We start from the raw sequence: 22,260 nt of genomic DNA, 5'->3' as shown, positions 1-22,260 counted from the left end.
CATCAGAATTGACATCAAAGGGAAGGCTTGTGAGCCAGCCATGTACAGCATGTGAATCGCTGTACGCGCCGTCCCTGTATAGAGTTGCTGCTGGGGGAGGATGGAGCGAGTCTAGCTCTAATAAAGTAATAGGGTTGGCTTCGGGGGTGAAGTGGGGGTGCAGTGGGCCAGCAGACAGGCAGGCAGGGAGGGAGGCAGGTAGCAGCTTCAGCAGGGGACGGGTGGGCAGGGATCCCCAGTGTCGCTTGCGGCTTCTGTGGACGGGTCGGTTCGGGGGAATGGGGAGTGCGGGCGGGACAGGCAGGAATTCCTGGCGTGCAACTTAATTTTGGGACAAAGCTGGAAGGCAGGGAGGGGAGATGAACTCTACACAGATGGAAGGGAAGGGGCATGAACACTGGACACAGAAGGGAGGGAATAAAAAGGGAGAATTGATGGGCATGAGTATGTGAGTGAGAGATGGTGCACATGCAGAAAGGAAAATTGGGCAAGAGAGGAGTGAGGTAGACATGCATGGGGAATAGAAGTATGAGAGGGAGAAATGTTGGATATGGCGATGGAGCGGGCAGATTGAAGGGGATGCAAGGGGGAGGAATGTTGGACATAGTGATGGAGGGAGAAATGTGGCATTGCCTGGAGAGGGGTGATAGAAGGAGAAATGTGCACGGGGCTGGTGGGCAGTAGTGAAAAATGCTGCACATGATCCGGGGATGAAATAGGGAGAAATGTTGGATGTGGCAGTAGAGGGGGTGGGAGAGATGCCTGGATCTCTCAAGACAGATGGACAGTGAGAGAGAGAGAGGGAAACATATTGCCAATAGGGGTGGAGGAGAGAGGAAGAAAAGTTGGACTCATGGAGGGACAGAGAGAGAGTTGGCTGGGGAAGGGAATGGGGTCTGGAGAGGAAGCATGTAGGAGGCAGAAAGAAAGAAATATTGGATGCACAGTCAAAAGGAAATGCAACCAGAGACTCATGAAATCACCAGACAACAAAGGTAGGAAAAATAATTTTATTTTCAATTTAATGATCAAAATGTGTCAGTTTTGCGAATTTATATCTGCTGTCTATATTTTGCTCTATATTTGTCTATTTTTCTATAGTTGTTACTGATTGCGTATTTTAAAGTCATTTGCCTTGACCTCTGGAAAAAAAAGCAAATATAAATGATAATTAAAATTTTCTCTGCGTACAGTGTGCTTTGTATATTTTTAATTTTGTGGTTATCATTTTGTATTAATACGGTTATATTGTGTGTATATGAAAAATGGATGGAAGCAATTACGTTACAATTAGTACTATTATTATGGGGTGGGGGCAGGTCTGGGGTGGAACTTGGGCGGGGGTACTCAGTTGGTATTTCGTATGCTTAGGGGGTACTTAGCTTGAAGAAGTTGAGAAACACTGTCCTAAGCAGTTTACATTGAATAGTAATGAGGTAGCAGCAGTTCTTTGCTGCTATATCCAGTTTAGGAAATATGAAATTGTAATAGTAGTTCCTTTTGGTTTTTCTCTGCTTATCACTTGCATTTAACCACTTGTTATCCTATCCTTGTTTTAGTTGTTTCATTCTCTATCCTCTAATTGTAATTTGTAAACCACTTAGATTTCTCTGAAGATTTGTGGTATACCAAATTACACATGAAATACAGTATAACAGTGTTAAATCTGCCGTACAACATTTAAATTATTTATTAAAATGTTTTAAAAGAACCTGAAGATCTCATTCTCATTTCAAGCTCATACTGTATTGAATTGAAGTTAACCTCCCCCCCCCCCTCTTTTATGAAGCTGCATTAGACTTTATCGTTGGCTGCAGCAATAAAAACTCCGATGCTCACAGGAATTATATGAGCATCTGAGTTCTTACCACCACGGCCAGTGATAAAAAAGCCTAATGTGACTTCATAAAATGGGGGGAATATGTCTTTAACCTTGTCATTGAGAAATGTGATATTACCGTATATACTAAAATATAAACCAAGATTTTTGGGCCCACAAATGAGATTATCGGTTTATATTTGAGCCTCCTTTCGATGATGGTGCTTTTCTCCTCCCCTCCCCTCCCCACCTGATGACCAACACTGCTATTTTCCACCCCTCCTGATATCCAGCACTGCTATCCTCACCCCCTCCAATGATTGGCACTACTATCTTCCCCACCCTCTGAAAACCAGCACTGTTATCCCCCTGATGAGCGACATTCCTATCTTACTACCCCCCACCCTCTCTGGGATTCTCAAAGGGAGTCCAGCATGCCTTGAGCATGCACAGACGCTCAAGGCCCTTCAGTCCAGGACAGAGCGCTGGCATCATCTTCCAGAGCATCGGGACTGTAAGTGCAATGTCGGGTCTGGGGTAGTGAAGGACAGGAGTGACTAAGCTTCTGTTATTCGATTCTCCAGTGCTGCTGGTGGCCTCCTCTGTACTTATCTTTTATCGCAGTCCAACCATCTCTGAAGCAACTTCCTGTTTCTACTTGGGTGAACTGCAGCAGAGGAGACCACCAGCTGCGTAAGAGAATCAAATCACTCCTGTGCCAGTGACCTCTTTGCAGTTTTCTTGGTGAGAGGGGCTTCAGAACAAAGTTGGGGGGAGTGAGGAAGAAGGGAGAGATGCTGAATGAGAGCAGCAGAGAGAAGAGGAATGGGGGCACATGGATGGAGGGGAGAGGAAGGAGATGGTGGCACATGGATGGAGGGAATCAGAAGAGGAGGGAAGAGATGGTGCACATGGATGGAGGGAAGGAAGCAGAAGAGGAGGGAAGAGAAGGTGCACATGAAAGGAGGGAAGAGGAAGAGTTGGAAATATAGATTTGAGACAGAAGCAGAATACTGAATATGAAAATCAGTGCCAAAGATGGATGTAGTGCAAGAGGTGAAGAAGGAGAGGAAAGAAATGCAAATGCATAAGGAGGCCTTGGAAACAGGATTAAGAGCACAGATGGAACAAGATGATCAGAAAAATAAAACTGCCAGATAAAGATAGGAAAAATGTTTTTAATTTTCAATTTAGTGATTGAAATATATCAATTTTGAAATTTTACATGTTTTTTTAATATTTTGGACTGTTCAGGAAGAAATTAATTTCTTACTATTTCTCTTATGCTGTACTGTGTGCAAAGTCTGGCATATTAGGATTTCGTTTGTGTACAATAGTACTTTTACAGCTCCTTTTACAAAGCCGTGCTAGGGCCTTAACACGTGGAATAGTGCACACTAAATTGCTGCGTGCTAGCCGCTACCGCCTCCTTTTGAGCAGGCGGTAGATTTTCGGCTAGCGCGCGGTAATCCGGTGCATGCGCTAAAACGCTTAGCGCACCTTCGTAAAAGGAGCCCTTAGTCTGTGGGTTTGAATTTGAAAGGGTTTTTTTCTGCTTTCTGTAAGGTGTTCTGGTGTGGATAGAAGTCCAGAAGCTTTGGTTGATGTTGTGGTCCCAAGTAGAAAAATATTTGTTGGTTTTCCTTCAGCTTTTTTGGGCTCAAAACAGCCCCAACTGAAAAATTAATGATTATTTATGGCATGATCCCTGACAAACAACATTCACATAACCCAAATTTCTAACCTTGGTTTATATTTGAGTCAACCTTTTTCCCTCCTTCATGTGGGGAGAAAGGTTAGCTCGGTTTATATTCGAGTATATATAGTACACTTGAAGAAAGAGAGAAAATCCAAGGTCTTCTGGAAGATATTCAACAGATTTGTTACCATTGGGATGCCATTTTTGCTGAATCAAAAACAGTAGCCAAAACTATTGGCATTTCATTTGCATTTTCTAACAGTCACAACTTCTCTACTCAACCAGACACTAAGAACCACTAAATAATTGTGTTCTTGCTTAAAACTGACTCTACAAATTCTGGCCCTATATCACCAATGTGAACTGCTGTGGCAGATTTGTGCCTTCCTTTGGATCCCTTTGTAATTCAAAAAATAAAGATCTGTAATTAGTGGCAATACAATTTCAAGAAAAATACAAGAAAATTTAAGTGAAACTAGCTAATGAATTGGTCTTCCTCAAGCATGTATATTCCATAAACTTTAAATCACCTTACAGGCAAAAAAGAAATCCTTTAATTTGGACTATCTTCTTTCTCTCCTAATGTCTCAATTGTTTAATACATCTTTTTTAGTCCGCGTCTGTCAGTGATTTATGTGAATATGTTTTCAGTGTATTAAAGCAAATTAGAAACTGTCTCTGTTCCTACAATGGGGTAAGAGTGCCTCAGAGGGCTGGCCATGCTAAATATCAATTACAACATGACATAACTGGATTTTTTATTTTTATTTTTTTAATTAAAAACAAGTTTGCACACTCTAAGGCCATGAAAGCATTTTTTAAATAAACCCATTTTTAGTGCAAATGATTCCAAGAATTACAGCTTGCAACCTTCAAGTGAACAAATGAGATTTTAATTTAAATACATTGAGAGGCATTTTGAATAGGACGTCTAAGTCTGAGTTTGGACGTTTTGAGAAAGATGTTCAGAAATCCTGTAGAGAAAATGTTCATTTTCAAAACTGCAAGATGCCTATCTTTTTTTGAAAATGACTTATTTGGCCCTTAGTACGTCTATCTTTTTGGCCATTCTTGAATATAAAAATGTCCACATGAAAAATGCATAAAAGCAAGTTAAAAAATTATTTCAACTAGTCAATAATGCATTTAATGTGACCAAAAAGAAGCAATCCTTCTGGTTATCAATTCCATCTTCTGATGACTAAGCTAATTTCTTCAGCTCTAAGGTATTATCTTTAGATCTTCCTGTCTATCTCGCTCTTTGAATTTAGATTCGCACTTTAATTTAACAACGGATAGGGTTCATGCAGATTTGTGCTGGTCTACATTTGAAAAGACAGAATGGCATGATTTTATTAAACTATTCCAAAGATATGCACAATCTTACTGTTGGCTAGATCCATGTCCTCCGGACTTGATGGCTATTGCACCTGTACATTTTAAACTGAAACTATTTGAGTGGATAATCGATTCTTTAGATGTGGGAAAATTTCCTTTAGAAGATGGCATTATAATTATCACTCCGATAATTAAAAACACTAAAGAATCCATCACATTGCCATCTAATTATAGACCGATCGCATCGATTCCCTTCTTTGTAAAAATCATGAAAGGCTTGGTTCACATTCAACTGGCAAAGGGCTAGATTCACTAAGAAAACTGATCATATACCAATCGGTTTGCGAGCCCTTAGCGACCTGATTTCCCTCCAGCCCGATTCACTAACCTCTCCTGCGGTCCGCTTCCCATCGGTGCATGCAAATGAAGGGAACTGCATGCAAAGTAGGTTGGGATGCGATTCATGAAACAAATTTCCCTATCCAACTGGGCTGGCCGATCAGCCCAAAAAGCAACGGCTGGGGACCAGTCAAACATCTTTTCGACTCTCTGCCCTGATCTCTCCTGCTTCCCATCGCTCCTAGAACAGGCAACCTGCCCTTAGCGAGTCCTTCTTAACTATTGGTTGGAGAAAAGGAAGAGCAGCTAAATTAACAGTCTCACCTTCCCCAACGCTTTCTTTTTCCCCAATGTTTATCCTGCAACTGGAAACAGATATTGCTCCAGATAACTCCCTCTATAGACCGGGTTATTGGTAACCCCCACTGCGCTCTAGAAACCAGCACCACTTCCATTAAAATTTGGGTGGAATTTAGTTAATAAAATCTCTTTTTCCAAGAGCCAGTGTACCAACAACTGCAGCACACGGACATCAGAAAAATCAACAAAACAGAAAGAGAAAAAAAGACAAACAAAAGAATATTCCTGTATGTGGCTTGCCTTGTCCCCCCTAGATCACAACAGAGAAACTCCAAATTCCTCTTGCCGCCCAGACTGATCTCTGCCGCCTTCCCTGCAGTGTGAGCCTGCGGGTTTAAAACGGGGCTGCACGCTGCAGTGCAGCTCCACTTTAAACCCGCAGGTTCGCACTGCAGGGAAGGCGACAGAGAGCAGGAGAGTTTGGGAGGCAAGATTGGCTGGAAGGGGAGAGCAGGAGAGCCAGCCCGCACAAAGGAAAAAGTTCAAATTTTTTAAAAAAAAGTCACGGCTGGACAGGCATACGCAGACCATCTACAGATGATCTGCGCATGCACAGGGATCGCACAACAGCAGATGGGGTTTTCCTCCGATCGCCCCATCTGCATATTTTAGCTTGAAGAATTTGTCGGACCTGCCCAGATTGGGTCCGATCGGACAGGTTAGTGAATCCAGCCCAAAATATCTTGAGCAACATTCACTACTCCACAATTCACAATAGCTGCATTACTGGATTACTTAAATAGCCTAATAAGCAAGGGCAGTAGTGCATTGGTGCTCCAATTCGATCTTAGTAGTGCCTTTGATCTGGTAGACCACACTAATCTACTAATTTGCTTGGATGCTTTAGGTTTACAAGGAAATGTTTACTCATGGTTCAAGGGATTTCTGGAAACCAGACTCTATCAAGTTAGGTTTAGGACTCAACTCTCTTCTAACTAGAAAAACCCATGCGGTGTTTCACTCTCACGCACATTATTTAATGCTTATCTTTCATTGTTAGGCCTGTGTTTGAGTAATCTGGATCTAAGATTGTTCAGCTATGCTGATGACATCACAATTGTTATACCCTGTAATTCGGTCCTGTTCCAGATTACCACCAAAATTGAGACTGTAATGGAACGGGTGAATTTCTGGATGCAGCAATTTAAACTCAAACTCAATTCTGATAAAACAAAGTTTTTTGTAGCATCACCTAGTAAAATTTCTCACAAACTCTCCATTAATATAAATTCAACATTGTACATAATTCATCCTACGATTAAAATATTAGGAATCATTTTGGATCAACATCTCACTATGAAAACTCAGATAAATGCAGTGCTACATAAAAGTTATTTTACTTTATGAAGATTACGAACAATTAGACCTTATTTTGATTTTTCTGCCTTTAAACTACTGGTTCAATCATTATTACTGAGTCATCTTGATTATTTTAACATTGTCTATCTGACAGTTACCAAGAAAGAACTGGCGAGATTATTACTGATACAAAATATTGCAGTTAGACTGATCTACGGTTTGAAGAAATATGATCATGTTACGTTATTTTTTTATGAGCTGCATTGGCTGCCTATGGAGGCCCGGGTACTGTTCAAGCTGGGTTGTTTCTGTTATAAGGCTCTATATGGTACAGCCCCTATCTACCTGGCTAATAGATTTTCCATAGCTACATACAAACATAGCAGAAAAACTCATGCTCTGTTTAATTTCCCTTCAGTACAGGGTTGCAAATCATTCTTAATCATACTTTCGAGTTTAGGCAGCTTCACATGACAAAGAAGTTCGATCATTGTTGCTCACAGCTTATAAACACTTTAGAATACAATTGAAGACTCATCTTTTTTTCTAAATACTTACTATTAATAATTTTTTGTAAACCGCGTTGAACTTGTGGTTACACGGTTAATAAGTACTATGTTATGTTATGTTTTTCAGACATTCAAGCAGCCAGCTTTTTTAGCAAACTGTTTCACAGGCAGCTGAGCACAGTAGAGGGGCTCTCTAAGAGGTACTGTACTGAATGTCAAATAAAAAGTCCAAGGTACACGTCACTATAACCTGCTTATATTGTATGGTGAGCCCTCCAAAAACCACCCAAAACTTACTGTACCCACTTCTACACCACAATAGCCCTTATGCCTGCAGGTGTTATCTTTATGTAGGTACAGTAGGTTTTGGAGAGCTCACTACACAATATAAGAAAGTTATAGTGACATCTGACCTGGATCTCTCAATGTGACATTCACTGCAGTAACCCCTAGAGTGCCCCTCTGCTCTACTGTGGAGATGTAAATGAGCCATGTGAATCTGTAAGGCAGGCTGAAAAGTACTGGGTATTTTTTCACATATTTGGGTGGTGGGAGGGGGTCAGTAACCACTGGTGGGAGTAAGGAGGGGGGCCATATCTTAATCCCTCCAGTGGTTATCTGGTCAGTGTGGGCACCTTTTTGATCCTTATTCATTTTAAAAACAGGTCTAGCCCCAAATGTCTAAATGGTGCTCTGGACATTTTGTTAAAAGTTTGATTATTTCTGCAGAACACCCAAGTCCTAAGCCCGCCCAAAACACACCTCTAACACACACCCTTAAGATTTAGATGCGCTGGAGAGAAAGCGACCAGAAAGCACAGTTACTTACCGTAACAGGTGTTATCCAGGGACAGCAGGCAGATATTCTTTACGCATGGGTGACGTCACCGACGGAGCCCACGGTACGGACCTTTTTACTAGAAAGTTCTAGTTGGCCGCACCGCGCGTGCGCGAGTGCCTTCCCGCCCGACGGAGGAGTGCGTGGTCCCCAGTTAGTATAAGCCAGCTAAGAAGCCAACCCGGGGAGGAGGGTGGGACGTAAGAATATCTGCCTGCTGTCCCTGGATAACACCTGTTACGGTAAGTAACTGTGCTTTATCCCAGGACAAGCAGGCAGCATATTCTTTACGCATGGGTGACCTCCAAGCTAACAAAGAGGGAGGGGGGATGGTTGGCCATTAGGAAAATAAATTCTGAAGTACAGATCGGCCGAAGTGCCCATCCCGTCTGGAGAAAGCATCCAGACAGTAGTGAGTAGTGAATGTGTGAACTGAGGACCAGGTGGCCGCCTTGCAGATTTCCTCAATGGGTGTGGAACGGAGGAAAGCAACAGAAGCGGCCATAGCTCTTACCCTGTGGGCCGTGACAGCACCGTCTAGTGACAGACCGGCCCGAGCGTAACAGAACGCGATGCAAGCTGCAAGCCAGTTGGATAGCGTCCGTTTAGAGACCGGTCGACCCAAACGATTCGGGTCGAAGGTCAGGAAGAGCTGAGGGGACAAGCGGTGAGCCCTTGTACGATCGAGATAGTAAGCCAGGGCACGCTTGCAGTCAAGACTGTGCAATGCCTGTTCTCCGGGATGTGAATGAGGCTTCGGGAAGAACACAGGCAAAACAATGGACTGGTTGAGGTGAAAGGCTGAGACCACCTTTGGAAGGAACTTTGGATGGGTGCGCAGAACCACCTTGTCATGGTGAAAGATAGTGAACGGTGGATCGGCAACCAGTGCATGAAGCTCACTAACCCTCCTGGCAGAGGTGATGGCAATGAGGAAAATAACCTTCCATGTCAGAAATTTGAGCGAAGTTGTGGCAAGTGGCTCAAAGGGAGGTTTCATGAGGGCAGACAAAACCACATTCAGGTCCCAGACGACCGGAGGAGGTTTCAGAGGTGGTTTGATGTTGAAGAGGCCCCTCATGAATCGGGAAACCAGAGGGTGAGCCGTGAGAGGTTTTCCTAGGACAGGCTCATGGAATGCCGTGATGGCACTGAGATGGACTCTGATTGAGGTAGACTTGAGGCCTGCGTTGGACAGGGAGAGTAAGTAGTCTAGAACAGTTTCCACCGCTAAGGAGGTGGGGTTGTGATGATGACGGAGGCACCAAGAGGAGAACCTGGTCCACTTCTGATGGTAACATTGGAGGGTGGCCGGCTTCCTGGAGGCGTCCAAAATGAGACGGACCGGCTGAGACAGATTTCCTGAAGAGGTTAGCCCGAGAGAAACCAAGCTGTCAGGTGGAGGGAAGACAGATTGGGATGTAGTAGAGACTGATGTTGCTGTGTAAGTAGAGTAGGAAACACAGGTAGAGGAATGGGCTCCCTGGAGCTGAGTTGAAGTAGAAGGGAGAACCAGTGTTGACGAGGCCACCGGGGAGCTATGAGGATCATGGTGGCTCCGTCCCTGCGGAGTTTGGATAAAGTCCGCAACATCAGAGGTAGAGGAGGAAAGGCATAGAGGAACCGATCCGTCCAATCGAGCAGGAATGCATCCGGGGCCAGACGGTGAGGAGAGAAGAGTCTGGAGCAGAACTGGGGCAGCTGATGGTTGTGAGGAGCTGCGAATAGGTCCACCTGCGGAGTGCCCCAGCGAGCAAAGATGGAGTGGAGCGTGGGAGGATCCAAAGTCCACTCGTGAGGTTGAAGGATGCGGCTGAGATTGTCGGCCAGGGAGTTCTGTTCGCCCTGGATGTAGACAGCCTTGAGGAAGAGACTGCGGGCCGTGGCCCAGGTCCAAATGCGAAGAGCCTCCTGACAAAGGAGGCGAGATCCGGTGCCGCCCTGTTTGTTGATGTAGTACATGGCAACTTGGTTGTCCGTGCACAGAAGCAGAACCTGAGGGCAAAGAAGGTGCTGGAAGGCCTTGAGAGCATAGAACATGGCTCGTAGTTCCAGGAAGTTGATGTGATGGAGACGCTCCTGCGGGGTCCAAAGACCTTGGGTGCGTAGGTCTCCCAGGTGAGCTCCCCATGCATAAGGGGAGGCATCCGTGGTGATGATCATGGAATGCGGGGGCAGATGAAAAAGAAGGCCCCTGGAAAGATTTGAGGAGTCCAACCACCATTGTAGAGATCGCTGAAGAGACGATGTCACAGAGATGGGATGAGAAAGAAGATTCGAGGTCTGTGACCACTGGTTGGCCAGAGTCCATTGAGGTGTTCTGAGGTGGAGTCGTGCCAGGGGAAGCACATGAACCGTCGAGGCCATGTGGCCCAGGAGGACCATCATTTGTCTGGCAGAAATGGAGTGATGAAGGAGCACCTGACGACACAGGCGTAGCAGAGTTCGTTGACGATCGGAGGGGAGAAACGCCCTCATTAGTGTGGTGTCGAGAACCGCTCCGATGAACTGAAGTCGCTGTGTGGGAAGCAGATGCGACTTGGGGTAGTTGATCTCGAACCCCAGAAGATGGAGGAGAGAGATGGTATGATGAGTGGCTTGTAGCACAAGTGGAGACATAGGTGCTTTCACTAACCAATCGTCCAAGTAGGGAAACACCTGAAGGTTGTGGGACCTGAGGAAGGCCGCCGCCACAATGAGGCATTTGGTGAACACTCTGGGAGATGATGCCAGGCCAAAAGGTAGCACCTTGTACTGATAATGGCGATGGTGCACCTGGAATCGTAGGTAGCGACTTGAGGATGGATTGATTGGGATGTGAGTGTAGGCCTCCTTGAGGTCCAGGGAACATAGCCAGTCGTTCTGAGAGAGATGAGGGTACAGCGTGGCAAGGGAGAGCATTCTGAACTTCTCCTTGACGAGACACTTGTTGAGGTCCCGGAGGTCGAGAATGGGACGTAGGTCTCCTGTCTTTTTTGGAACCAGAAAGTAACGGGAGTAGAATCCCCGGCCCCTTTGTTCCAGAGGTACTTCTTCGATGGCATTGAGTAGAAGGAGGGATTGGACCTCCCTCAGGAGGAGGGGGGTTTGAGTTGAAAGAGAAGCAGACTCTACGGGAGGATTGTCTGGTGGAAGAGTCTGGAAGTTTAGAGAGTAGCCGTGGCGGATGATGTTTAGGACCCACTGGTCCGATGTGATGACCTCCCAACGGCTGATGAAGATGTGAAGCCTGCCTCCGATCGGCTGAGGAAGAGGCAATGAGGGTGGAAGACTGGCTAAGCCCTGGAGAGAGGAGTCAAAAGGGCTGAGATGGTTTGGCAGGAGGAAGAGCCTTGGCCGGTTGATTAGACTGGGCACGAGGCTGGGTGTGCTGGTGTTGGCGGGCCCGCCTAGGTTGCTGTGGAGGTGGATTGAGCGGCCTAGCGGAGAACCTGCGCTGATATGAGGTCTGTGGTCTGTAAGGACGAGCAGGAGGAGCCTTTTTCTTTGGTTTAATGAGAGTATCCCATCTGGTCTCATGGGCGGAGAGTTTCTGTGTGGTGGTATCCAGGGACTCTCCGAATAATTCGTCTCCCAGACATGGGGCGTTGGCTAGTCGGTCCTGATGGTTGACGTCCAGATCAGAGACCCTGAGCCAGGCCAGACGGCGCATAGCCACAGCGATGGCAGATGCACGGGAGGTGAGCTCAAAAGAGTCATAGATAGAGCGCACCATGAATTTTCTCAGTTGAAGCAGGCTGGAGATGTGCTGCTGGAAAAGTGGAACCTTATGCTCTGGCATGTACTTTTGCATGGCGGAGAGTTGCATTACCAGATGTTTGAGGTAGAATGAAAAATGGAACGAGTAGTTGTTTGCCCTGTTGGCAAGCATGGCATTCTGATAGAGCCGCTTGCCAAACTTGTCCATAGTTTTGCCCTCTCTGCCAGGAGGGGTGGAGGCATAGACACTGGAGCCCTGAGTCTTTTTTAAAGTGGACTCCACTAGGAGAGACTCATGAGGGAGTTGGGGTTTATCAAATCCTGGGATTGGTATAACCCTATAGAGGCTGTCCAATTTACGGGGGGCCCCAGGAACAGTCAGCGGGTTCTCCCAATTTTTATAAAAAGTTTCCCGTAAGATATCATGCACGGGCAACTTTAGGAACTCTTTGGGAGGTTGATCGAAATCTAATGCCTCCAGGAAAGCTTGTGACTTCTTAGAGTCAGATTCCAGAGGCAAAGACAAAGCACCCGACAACTCCCTGAGGAATTTAGAGAAGGAAGATTGTTCAGGTTTAGATGCGGTATCGGGTGCCGAAGGCTCTTCATCCGACGACGATGCATCCTCCTCGGTACCGGTAGGGGATTGTTCCCATAGGTCCGGGTCTCTGACATCGGTATGTGCGTGTCGAAAGACTGGAGTGGAAGGCTCGGCATGGTGAGTTTTAGACAAAGATTTGCCTGAGCGTACCGAGACGTTACCAGGCGATGTAGACCTATGTCTGTCTCGGTCCCGAGAAGTACGGTGCCGGTCAGAGTCGTGGGGAGACCGGTGCCCTGCCCGGTCCCGAGGAGGATCGGTCGTCGTCAATGCCATAGCCTCGGCATGGGAATGGAGATGCGGTGCCGAGAGAATGGGCATGGAGGAATCCATAGGTACCGAGGGAGTGGATACCGGTTGGACGGTATGGGTCTCGGGCCGGTCTGATACCGAGAGCAGCGGTGCCAAGATAGAGGGTAAGAGCTGCTTAAGTTGCTTGTGGAGTTGTTCCTGCAACTTGTCCTGGAGGATGGCCGCAATGCGGTCATCCAGGGGAGGCACCGGAACCACTTTTTTCTTCTTTGGTTCCATGGGTGCCGCTCTACACTCCGGCGATGAGGAGGCCGATGACGAGGCACTCACCGAAATCGGAGTGGAGCGTTTTTTGGCTCGGCGTGGAGCCGAAAGGACTGGTGTCGTCCCCGAAGTGGGAGGGCGCTCAAGGGTGGAAGGCTTCTTAGCCGGCTTACCTGGCGCCGGGGGCGCCGATGTCGACTCAGGCGGTGTCGAAGTGGTCGGTGTCGATTTCGACGGTGCCGCAGATGAAGAGGTCGAATCCATAGTCGGGCCGGTGCCGAAAAGTAGATTTTGTTGGATTTGACGATTCTTCAAAGTGCGTTTTTTAAGAGTGGCACAGCGGGTGCAGGAATCCGCCCGATGATCCGGTCCCAAGCACTGTAAGCACCAATTGTGTGGGTCAGTGAGGGAGATCGGGCGTGCACACCGCTGGCACTTCTTAAAACCGGGTTGCGGGGGCATGAATGGGAACACGGCCTCCGCAAAATCAAACCCCGAGGCCTGGATCGTGCTAACAGGCCCTGCCGGGGCAGGAACGAAAAAATAAAGCAAAAGAAAGGAATTTTTTTTTTTTTTGTAATAGAAAGAAAAAAGCACCCGAAGGTGAAAAAATCGAAAAAAGAACGCGAGCGGGAAGGCAAAAGGAGTATTTCAACAACGTTGAAAAACACACGTCTTCTTCGCTCCGCGGAAACGAAGAAACTGGGGACCACGCACTCCTCCGTCGGGCGGGAAGGCACTCGCGCACGCGCGGTGCGGCCAACTAGAACTTTCTAGTAAAAAGGTCCGTACCGTGGGCTCCGTCGGTGACGTCACCCATGCGTAAAGAATATGCTGCCTGCTTGTCCTGGGATAAAGACATCTAGAAAGTCTGGTTTGAGAATGCCCATTTAGGCGTTTTGACTAGTAAGACATCCAAGTGCTGGTTTATGCTGTTTTTTTGATCGTCTATCCATCTGGTATAATATTAGTTCTAAAGCTAAAAATCTGTCTCAGCTACTTCTATTTCAGGCCCCCTTTTATCAAGCCACAGAAGAGGGTTTTAGCGTGGGCCAGTGAGGTAAATGCTCCAACGTTCATAGGAATTGAATGAGTGTTGGAGCACTTACCTCTCCAGCCCATGCTAAAATGCTCTGTCATAGCTTGATAAAAGGGGCCTTCAGTTTGCTTGTTTTTTTAACTAGGAGTTCCAGAACTCTGGGGCTTCCTAATTTGCACTTGCTTAAGCCTCTATAATCCTCTGAAAGGCCCTGAAGAGAATACTACAGAATGAGGTTCTATTGTACATGATAGAGTCCAATACCAGCAATCATGACACAGATAGACAAAATTGTTACTCACATGCAAACAATATTATTCACATACCACAGAAGTAACTAACCTGTGGTACTAAACAAACACCATTGGTTACTCCCTCAGGAAATTAAGGTATAGTACAATTCCAATTTTTTTTATGCTTGATAAATTTCTCCCCTTACTGTATGTGTTCTGTGTTGGTCTATACCCCACATTAGAATAGCAGAGTGCCCCTTCTGATTTCTATTTTAAAAAATCCTTCTCATTTGTGCTAAAAGTCAACTAATACATGGGGCATTAAAATGAAGGGATGGCACACGTTATCTTAATGTGATTCACTTAATGGAACTTAATAGCTCTACCTAATACAGAAAATTAAGTGTGCAAAAAATTATACATAGAGCAAATTCATGAGGCAGAGACTCAAGTATCTTATGACCTAGACCATATATCTCTACTGGCAATGTAAGGAAAAAAAGGTGCATGAGATTTGGCTGTTTATTAGGTTTAAAGATGCTATAGAATAGGGCTCAGAAAGTTGTGTACTATTTTATCAGTCATACAGAAATTGTTATGTGACCATTTTGAAAATATAAGAAACTTTATTTCAAGAACTATATTGGCACAATGAAACATGATGATTAAGTTATGCATCCACATACTTCACACCTGCTGTTTGTGTGAGCAGTCATGGGGGGAGGTGGGGAAGCATGCATACATCTGACAAGCTATAGATGTGATGCTATACTCCCCAGACCAACAGAATTGTAGATCACTGGAACAAGCTTCCAGAGCAGGTGATCAAGGCCACCAGCGTGCTTGACTTTAAGAATAAATGGGACGTCCTAGTGGGATCCCTACGAAGGTCGAGTTAAGGAACTAGGTCATTAGTACTCAGACTTAATGGGGTGGGTCAGTAGAGTGGGCAGACTTGATGGGCTATAGCCCTTCTATGTTTCTAATCACTCAAAGGAATGCCTTTTTGCAGCCTGGCTAAGAGTAGAAGCTGGAGGGAGTTTTTAGGAGTCAGGGGGATGTTTCAAGGTTAAAAAAAGACAATTACTTGACTACCTACACATATACAATTTGCTTACACAAAAAATGTGAATCTTTTTTTATACAATCTGAGTAGGCATGTTCAGGAGCATTATTTGTGTGGAGCACAAGCAGACTTGCCATGTACATACATTTTATAAAATAGACTTATTTTTGGTCAACCCTATCATTAGCAGCACACAGCAGAATATTGAACATACGAGTATAAGAATATGAACATAATAGCCTTACTGGGTCAGACCAATGGTCCATCAAGCCCAGTAGCCCATTCTTACGATGGTCAATCCAGGTCACTAGTACTTGGCCAAAACCCAAGGTGTAGCAATATTCCATGCTACCAATACAGGGCAAGCAGTGGCTTCCCCCTTGTCTTTCTCAATAACAGACTATGGACTTTTCCTCCAGGAACTTGTCTAAACCTTTCTTAAAACCAGCTACACTATCCGCTCTTACCACATCCTCTGGCAATGCGTTCCAGAGCTTAACTATTCTCTGAGTGAAAAAAATTTCCTCCTATTGGTTTTAAAAGTGTGGATAAAAGTGTTATTTAGCAGTTCCTTATCATTATGAGCATCTTTTGCTACAACAGGAATGGGAGGGAGTAGGGGGAATATAAGTGCAATTGAGTGTGCTTTGAGTTAACTCATCTTTAGTTTTCAACAGGGTGCATGGGATACTGAAAGGTTGAGCACTGTTGCATTGAAAGTAAAAGCCGTTTTGTACTATTTTGGAATTGCTCTATAAAAGTGATTAAACATAAAACACACACTCATGAGGGTTCATGTGCATATTTACGCCATTTTCAGAACAGGTGTAGATTTGTACATGAGTATTTGCATATTATTGGAGCCTATTCATCCACAGTATATTTGTCTTTATGAGATAGGTTTAAAACAAGTGCCTTTGTGGATTTCTTACATGGTTGTCCTGTTATAAAATCAAAGATACCTCAAGGAAAAGGATCCAAAAAGAGCAACTACAAAAACAGCACAATGGCCTAAAGAACTGGGATTAATTTTTTAATCACAAGAGACCCGACATTGTTAGTGTTTTGGCAAAAAGCTTGCGTCAGGGGTCTGAAATAATAAACAAATAATTATAAATAAAATGCATAGAAACACATGTGAACAGCATAAAGGCCTAAAAAAACAGGACTAATTCTTCATTCACAAAAAAACCAACACTGTGGGCTCCTTTTACGAAGATGTGCTAGCAGTTTTAGCACGACAATACCGCACACGCTAACGCCTCCATAGAGCTTGCATTAATATTTTTCATTTAGCAAGTGGTTAGCACGCACTAAAAATGCTAGCGCACCTTAGTAAAAGGAGCTCTGTGTATCTATGCATTTTATTTACATTTGTTTATTATTTCAGACCCCTGAAGCAGGTTTTTCACTTAAACACTGACAGTGTCGGGTCTTTTGTGAAGAAAGAATTAGTCCCAATTCTTTTTTATGCTGTTATAAAGTCAGGCACATTATGCATATATGGGATCTGTTTGCCAACATTGTAGATTTTATTCTATAATTAATGTCTTTTGTCAACTATCTTAAAGAAGTAATTTGGCTGTCAGCCTAGAAAGATACATTTTATGAATTCACTTACCAGGTTTCCTACATTAAGTACATTGTTGAATTCCTCAGTCATTGGATAATGTTCCATGGCCATAAACAATGTATTTAAGACAATGCAGATGGTAATAGCAAGGTCCACAAATGGATCCATCACAAACACTTTAAGAAGATGCTTTAATTTTAACCAATGTTCGGAACATTCCCAGATCAAGAATGTGTTGGCGAATTTATACCAGCGAGGTGGACATTTCTCTCTGGATTCTTCAAGTTCTGAAAAACGTGTTAAATAGAAAAATAGACACTATAAATCTGACAAAGCAAAACAAACTTAAAATGCCCTGTTTAAATTATGTTAACTTCAATATTTACCCATGATTTCTAAGTTTCCAAGTTTATTTATCATTTGATATACCGTCTATCAGAATGACTCAATTAACTATTTACTATTGGGCTCATAATCAAAAGAGAAAAACATCCAAAAACCGGCCTAAGTCGGCACTTGGACGATCATAAATGAAAGACATCCAAGTGCCAAAAATCGAAACGGGTTTTGGACATATTTACAAATGACCTAGGCCTTCCCAGTGCCGCTGAACGACCAGAGCTAAACGAGGCGTTTCAGGAGCAGTGTCAAGGGTGAGATTTGGGCTGGACGTGGACCGTGCTAGACTTAGTCGTACTGAATGTATAACCGAAAATTTTACAACACAGCCTAGACGGAACTTGGATGTTGTGACTTAGGCCATTTAAAACATGCTCTAAGTAACAAAAACCTATTTAAAGTGACCAGATAAGCACTGCAAACACATAGCACAGACCCCCACACACTACTCCAGTGATCACCGACCCCTCCCTAAAAATCGTAATCACAACTTTAAATATCTGCCTCCAGAATATCAGCACCTGGAAGCCTGTCATAGGAAAGCCTAGTAGAGCTGCACAGAGGCGGCTTAAGTCGTCTTAGGGGTGGGTTAGGGATCCATGGAGAGGAGGACCCAGGCCCATAAGCTACTGTAATCGCTGCATTCATGCTGCAACATGTGCAGTCCACAAAAAACCCCCAAACCCTTTTGTACTGCCATATAAGTGGCTCCTGAAGCAATAAGGGCTATTGGGTTTATAGACAGGTGGGTATAGTACGTTTTGGGGGTGTTTTGGGGGGCTCATCATGACCTATAAGGGTACCCCACTATTCATGTGCCATGTCTGGGTGTCCAGTCCATCACTTTTCTGACCCTTCCCACGTCCGACAGGCCTTATTCTAGGTGTTTTTGACTTGGATGAATATTTGAATGAAAATGTGGTATAAAGATGGGCAATTTAGCAGCTTGGATGATCAGATGGCTGGACTTATAGTTAGACGATTTTCAAAATATATACCGTATTTGCCGGCGTATAAAACGACTGGGCGTATAAGATGACCCCCCAACTTTTAGTTAAAATATAGAGTTTTGTTATATACTCGCCGTATAAGACTACCCCTTTTTCCGCACACCTTCTCTACTGCCCCGGGTGCAGCACAGCCGGCCAGGTCCCCTTACTTTTGTGGCACTTCCCCGACCGACCGACAACAGCCCCGGTCCGACAAACCTCCCTGCCCTTAACCGCGAATCTAAATTACCTTCTTTCAGCTGCTGTAAGAAGGTAATTTAGATTCGCGGCTACAGGGCAGGGAGGATTGTCGGACCCGGGCTGTTATCGGTCGGTCGGGGAAGTGCCACAAAAGTAAGGGAACCTGGCCGGCTGTGCTGCAACCGGGGCGGGGCGGCCGCCCCTCTCCCTTGGTAGCCACTCGAACCGCGAGGCTATTCTCCTTCTCCTTATCTGCCCTGCCTGCAGCACAGAGCCGAACGGAAGTCTTCCCGACGTCAGCGCTGACGTCAGAGGGAGGGAGGGCTTTGTTTAAGCTTTGTTTAAGCCCTCCCTCCCCTCCGACGTCAGCGCTGACGTCGGGAAGACTTCCGTTCGGCTCTGTGCTGCAAGCAGAGAAGGTAGGGAGAAGAAGAGCCGCGTACATCCAGAAGACTGAGCATCCAGCCCCGCAGGAGCCCCGCGACCCTCGGAGGCGTCCCCATGGGATCCCCGCGACCCTAGGGGGCATCCCCACGGGATCCCCGCGACCCTAGGGGCGTCCCCGTGCAGCTCTCTAAACAGTACCCGGCGTATAAGACGACCCCCGACTTTGGGGAGGATTTTAAGGTACTGAAAAGTCGTCTTATACGCCGGCAAATACGGTATATATATATATTTTTTTTGGGGGGGGGCATATTTTTCAAAAATATGTCCTAAACTGTGTCTGACTTTGGACGATTTGCGACTTAAGTGAAAATAAACTTAGATGTTTTTTTTGATTATGCCCCTTCATGTCTCTGACAAGCTATAAGTACAGCAATAACTAGAAGTCCTCTAGAAATGCAAGTGGCCTGTTTGGTAGGCTCCATGGGAGATCTAGGAGGCAGGGTGCTCAGTGAATAGCCATCCTAGTACTGGCAACAATTAAGTTAAGCTATAATGACAGAATTAACTTGCAGCTGTGTAGATTGATGAAAAAGCCTTGCAGTTGACATGGAAAAGGATAGTTGTTAGCTAGAGGATTTGTATGCTTCTTGTATGCGTACAGTATCTGCCCAAGATAAGACTAAAAAGGAGGAGAATAAACTGTTCTAAATGAGGACACATCTATGACTGACAGCTGTGATCTTGTCTTAGCAGTGTGGACAGGAATCCTAGGAGAGCCAGATGAGATGGGGTGCCTGACTCAGAAAAGACCACCACTACCCCTCTTCTAATAAAAATGGTAATGCAGAGTTCTGCTCTTAGCTGCTTCAGGGCAGCTAGAAGGGGTCAGTTGGTGGCCAGTTCATCAGCGGGAGACTTCCTCACCCCAAAGCTTGCAACCTTGGAGGGGACACTTTCTGCTGTCAGCATTGTCCTACTCTCCAGGGTGTCATGAAGTTCTACAATGTCTTTGACTGCAGGCAGCAATAACTGGGCAAGTTGGTGTTTTTCTGTAACCATCTATTGCAGTAGCCACTACTATCATCATCAACTTTGCAAGTTTTTTTTTATTTTCAAACCATATTTAAAGTGAAAAAAGAAAATCTATATACAGGGTGCCCACAAAAACACTCCTTGATTTTAAATGGTTACAAAACCAAAATTTATTGGAATATTCTTTCACCTTTGAGGCTACAGTTTCATCAACTTATAAAATTTCATATGGCATGTTGATTACATATGCTCGATGTGCGTCCCACCTGCAACTCAGCAAACATCGATGTGATAATAAAGCTCGGACCATACTCTCTGAAAAATATCTGGCGTGATCACATTTATAGTTTCAGTGATGCGTTCCTGCAGATCATCCATGGTTGCGGGTAGTGGAGGTACGTACACTCTGTCTTTCATGTACCCCCAAAGGATAAAGTCACAAACAGTAATGTCCAGTAATATCAGGGGCCACTTGAGGAACACATGGTCATTTTGTCGCATTGCATTGTCTGAAGGTTGTAACTTCTGCACCAATTGCAGCTTATAAAGGTGAAAGTGCAAGCGATTGTGTAAGATCTTGCTAACTGTGCTTTTTGGGACTTGTATTTGCTGTCATCTTATTTATAAACATAATCCAATAAAAGTTTTAATTTTGTAATCACTTAAAATAAAGGAGTGTTTTTATGGGCACCCTGTATAATAGCACAGTACTGTGACAAGAAGATTTATTTTTGCCTCAAAAGGGTTGAATATATTCCCTGAAGAGAGAACCATGCAGCTCATGCATGAGTGCTGGATATTTCTCTTTTCTTTAAAAATAATTTTGCAATTTGAACATCAATATATCATACAAACTCAATGTTTATACAATATACTGTAAAAATGGGGAAAAGGTGACTTAAAACAGCCAGGTGAAGGATTTTTTAAAAAGACCACATTTATCTGAGAAAGGGGGAGGAGATCCAAAATAATGAGATAATCACAAAAATTGTAAAGGAAAAGCTTAGTGGAATTCCTCTGTAACCAATTACAGCAATCCAATATTGTTTAATTAGAAGAAGTTGATAAGGGAATCTTTTTAGAATCCAAGAAGATCCTCAACTGTTCGGGGATAAAAAAACAATTTATATCTAGAATATTAAAGAAACACTTGCATGGATAGCTCAATAAAATAAGAAGCTCCTAAATCTCTAGCTTCTTGTCCAGTGCTAGAGATTCTAATGACTCACAGAGAAGTTTGAAGTATAAAAACCTACAAAATAACAATAAGTTACAAAATGTTTATTCAGAGTAAAATTGATATACCGTATATGGATTTATTCTTACATAAAGAGCATATATCTTGGAACAGAAAATCTAAGCATCAGTTTCTTGAACAAATCATATTAGGCAGACAACTCACAACCCTTAATCCCTAGTTGCATATACTGTAAATTGCTAAACAGTAGTTGACTAGGAAAAGGTAATAAAGAAAATCCATAAAAGAGAGGAGGCTGCCCAGAGTAAAGAGGGGGAGGGAGAGACAGGAGTTAGAGTTTAGAAGACGATGATCAGAGCAATGTTCAAAACCTAGAGCCAATTAGCCCCTGACTAGCACTGGCGTTAAGCTATGCTCAATGTTTACAAGGTACTAGCACAGGAAGCAACCCCCCTGGCAAATATCACTGCAATCATATTTAAATGTAGGCAAATGTAGGTATTCCATACCAATGCCCGGAGGAACAGCGCACAAAACCCCTGCCACCAGTGTAGAAAACCTACTGTCAGCTCGAAGCTGGCAAGGGAGGTGATAGCCTCTACCGGCTGCTTCTCTTACCTCTTCCTCTACTCCTTGGGAGTGAAAAGACTGTCTGTGCTACTTGATAAAGGAAAGAGAAGCCTCCTGAACAGGAGCAGATTAGTGCAAACTTTAATTTTCTTTCCTTCAATCCCATTGTGGAGTGGTGAACAGGCAGCAAGCAAAGTTGCTTACCTGTAACGGGGGTTCTCCATAGACAGCAGGGGAATGCAGCCACACTTGTTGGTGAAGTCCTCTGACTGAACATGTGTGTCGGTGCTCTCCCCTAGCTATGGTAAGTTTTGAGCTTACTGGGCATGTGCGGGGGACCCTACTCCTAGAGCCCCTCCCCTCCCCTTGGTAGTTTTGTCCCTAACAATGAAATGAGTATTGAGATGAAGGGATATTGAGCAGGGAAGTGTGGCTGCATTCCCCTGCTGTCTACAGAGAACTTCCTTTACAGGTAAGCAACTTTGATTTCTTTGGAGACAAGCAGGGATATGCAGACACACTTGTTGGTGAGCCCCAGGCTTGAAAAAGCAGAAGG

General features: G+C 44.5%; 1 protein-coding gene across 5 annotated transcripts in view; it reads right to left on the bottom strand.

Annotated features, from left to right (window-relative positions):
• LOC117360465 (sodium channel protein type 2 subunit alpha-like) overlaps positions 1 to 22,260 on the bottom strand; it is a 526,898-nt gene that overhangs the window by 192,909 nt on the left and 311,729 nt on the right. For all 5 annotated transcript variants that reach the window (XM_033944237.1, XM_033944239.1, XM_033944238.1 and 2 more), the window contains one exon: positions 16,977 to 17,215. In XM_033944237.1, the coding sequence (XP_033800128.1) occupies positions 16,977 to 17,215 (239 nt within the window). The remainder of the gene's footprint in view (positions 1 to 16,976; positions 17,216 to 22,260) is intronic.

This window comes from Geotrypetes seraphini, chromosome 5 (assembly GCF_902459505.1).
Source record: "Geotrypetes seraphini chromosome 5, aGeoSer1.1, whole genome shotgun sequence".
Taxonomy (NCBI): Eukaryota; Metazoa; Chordata; class Amphibia; order Gymnophiona; family Dermophiidae; genus Geotrypetes; species Geotrypetes seraphini.
This window is presented reverse-complemented; position numbering and strand designations above follow the sequence as displayed.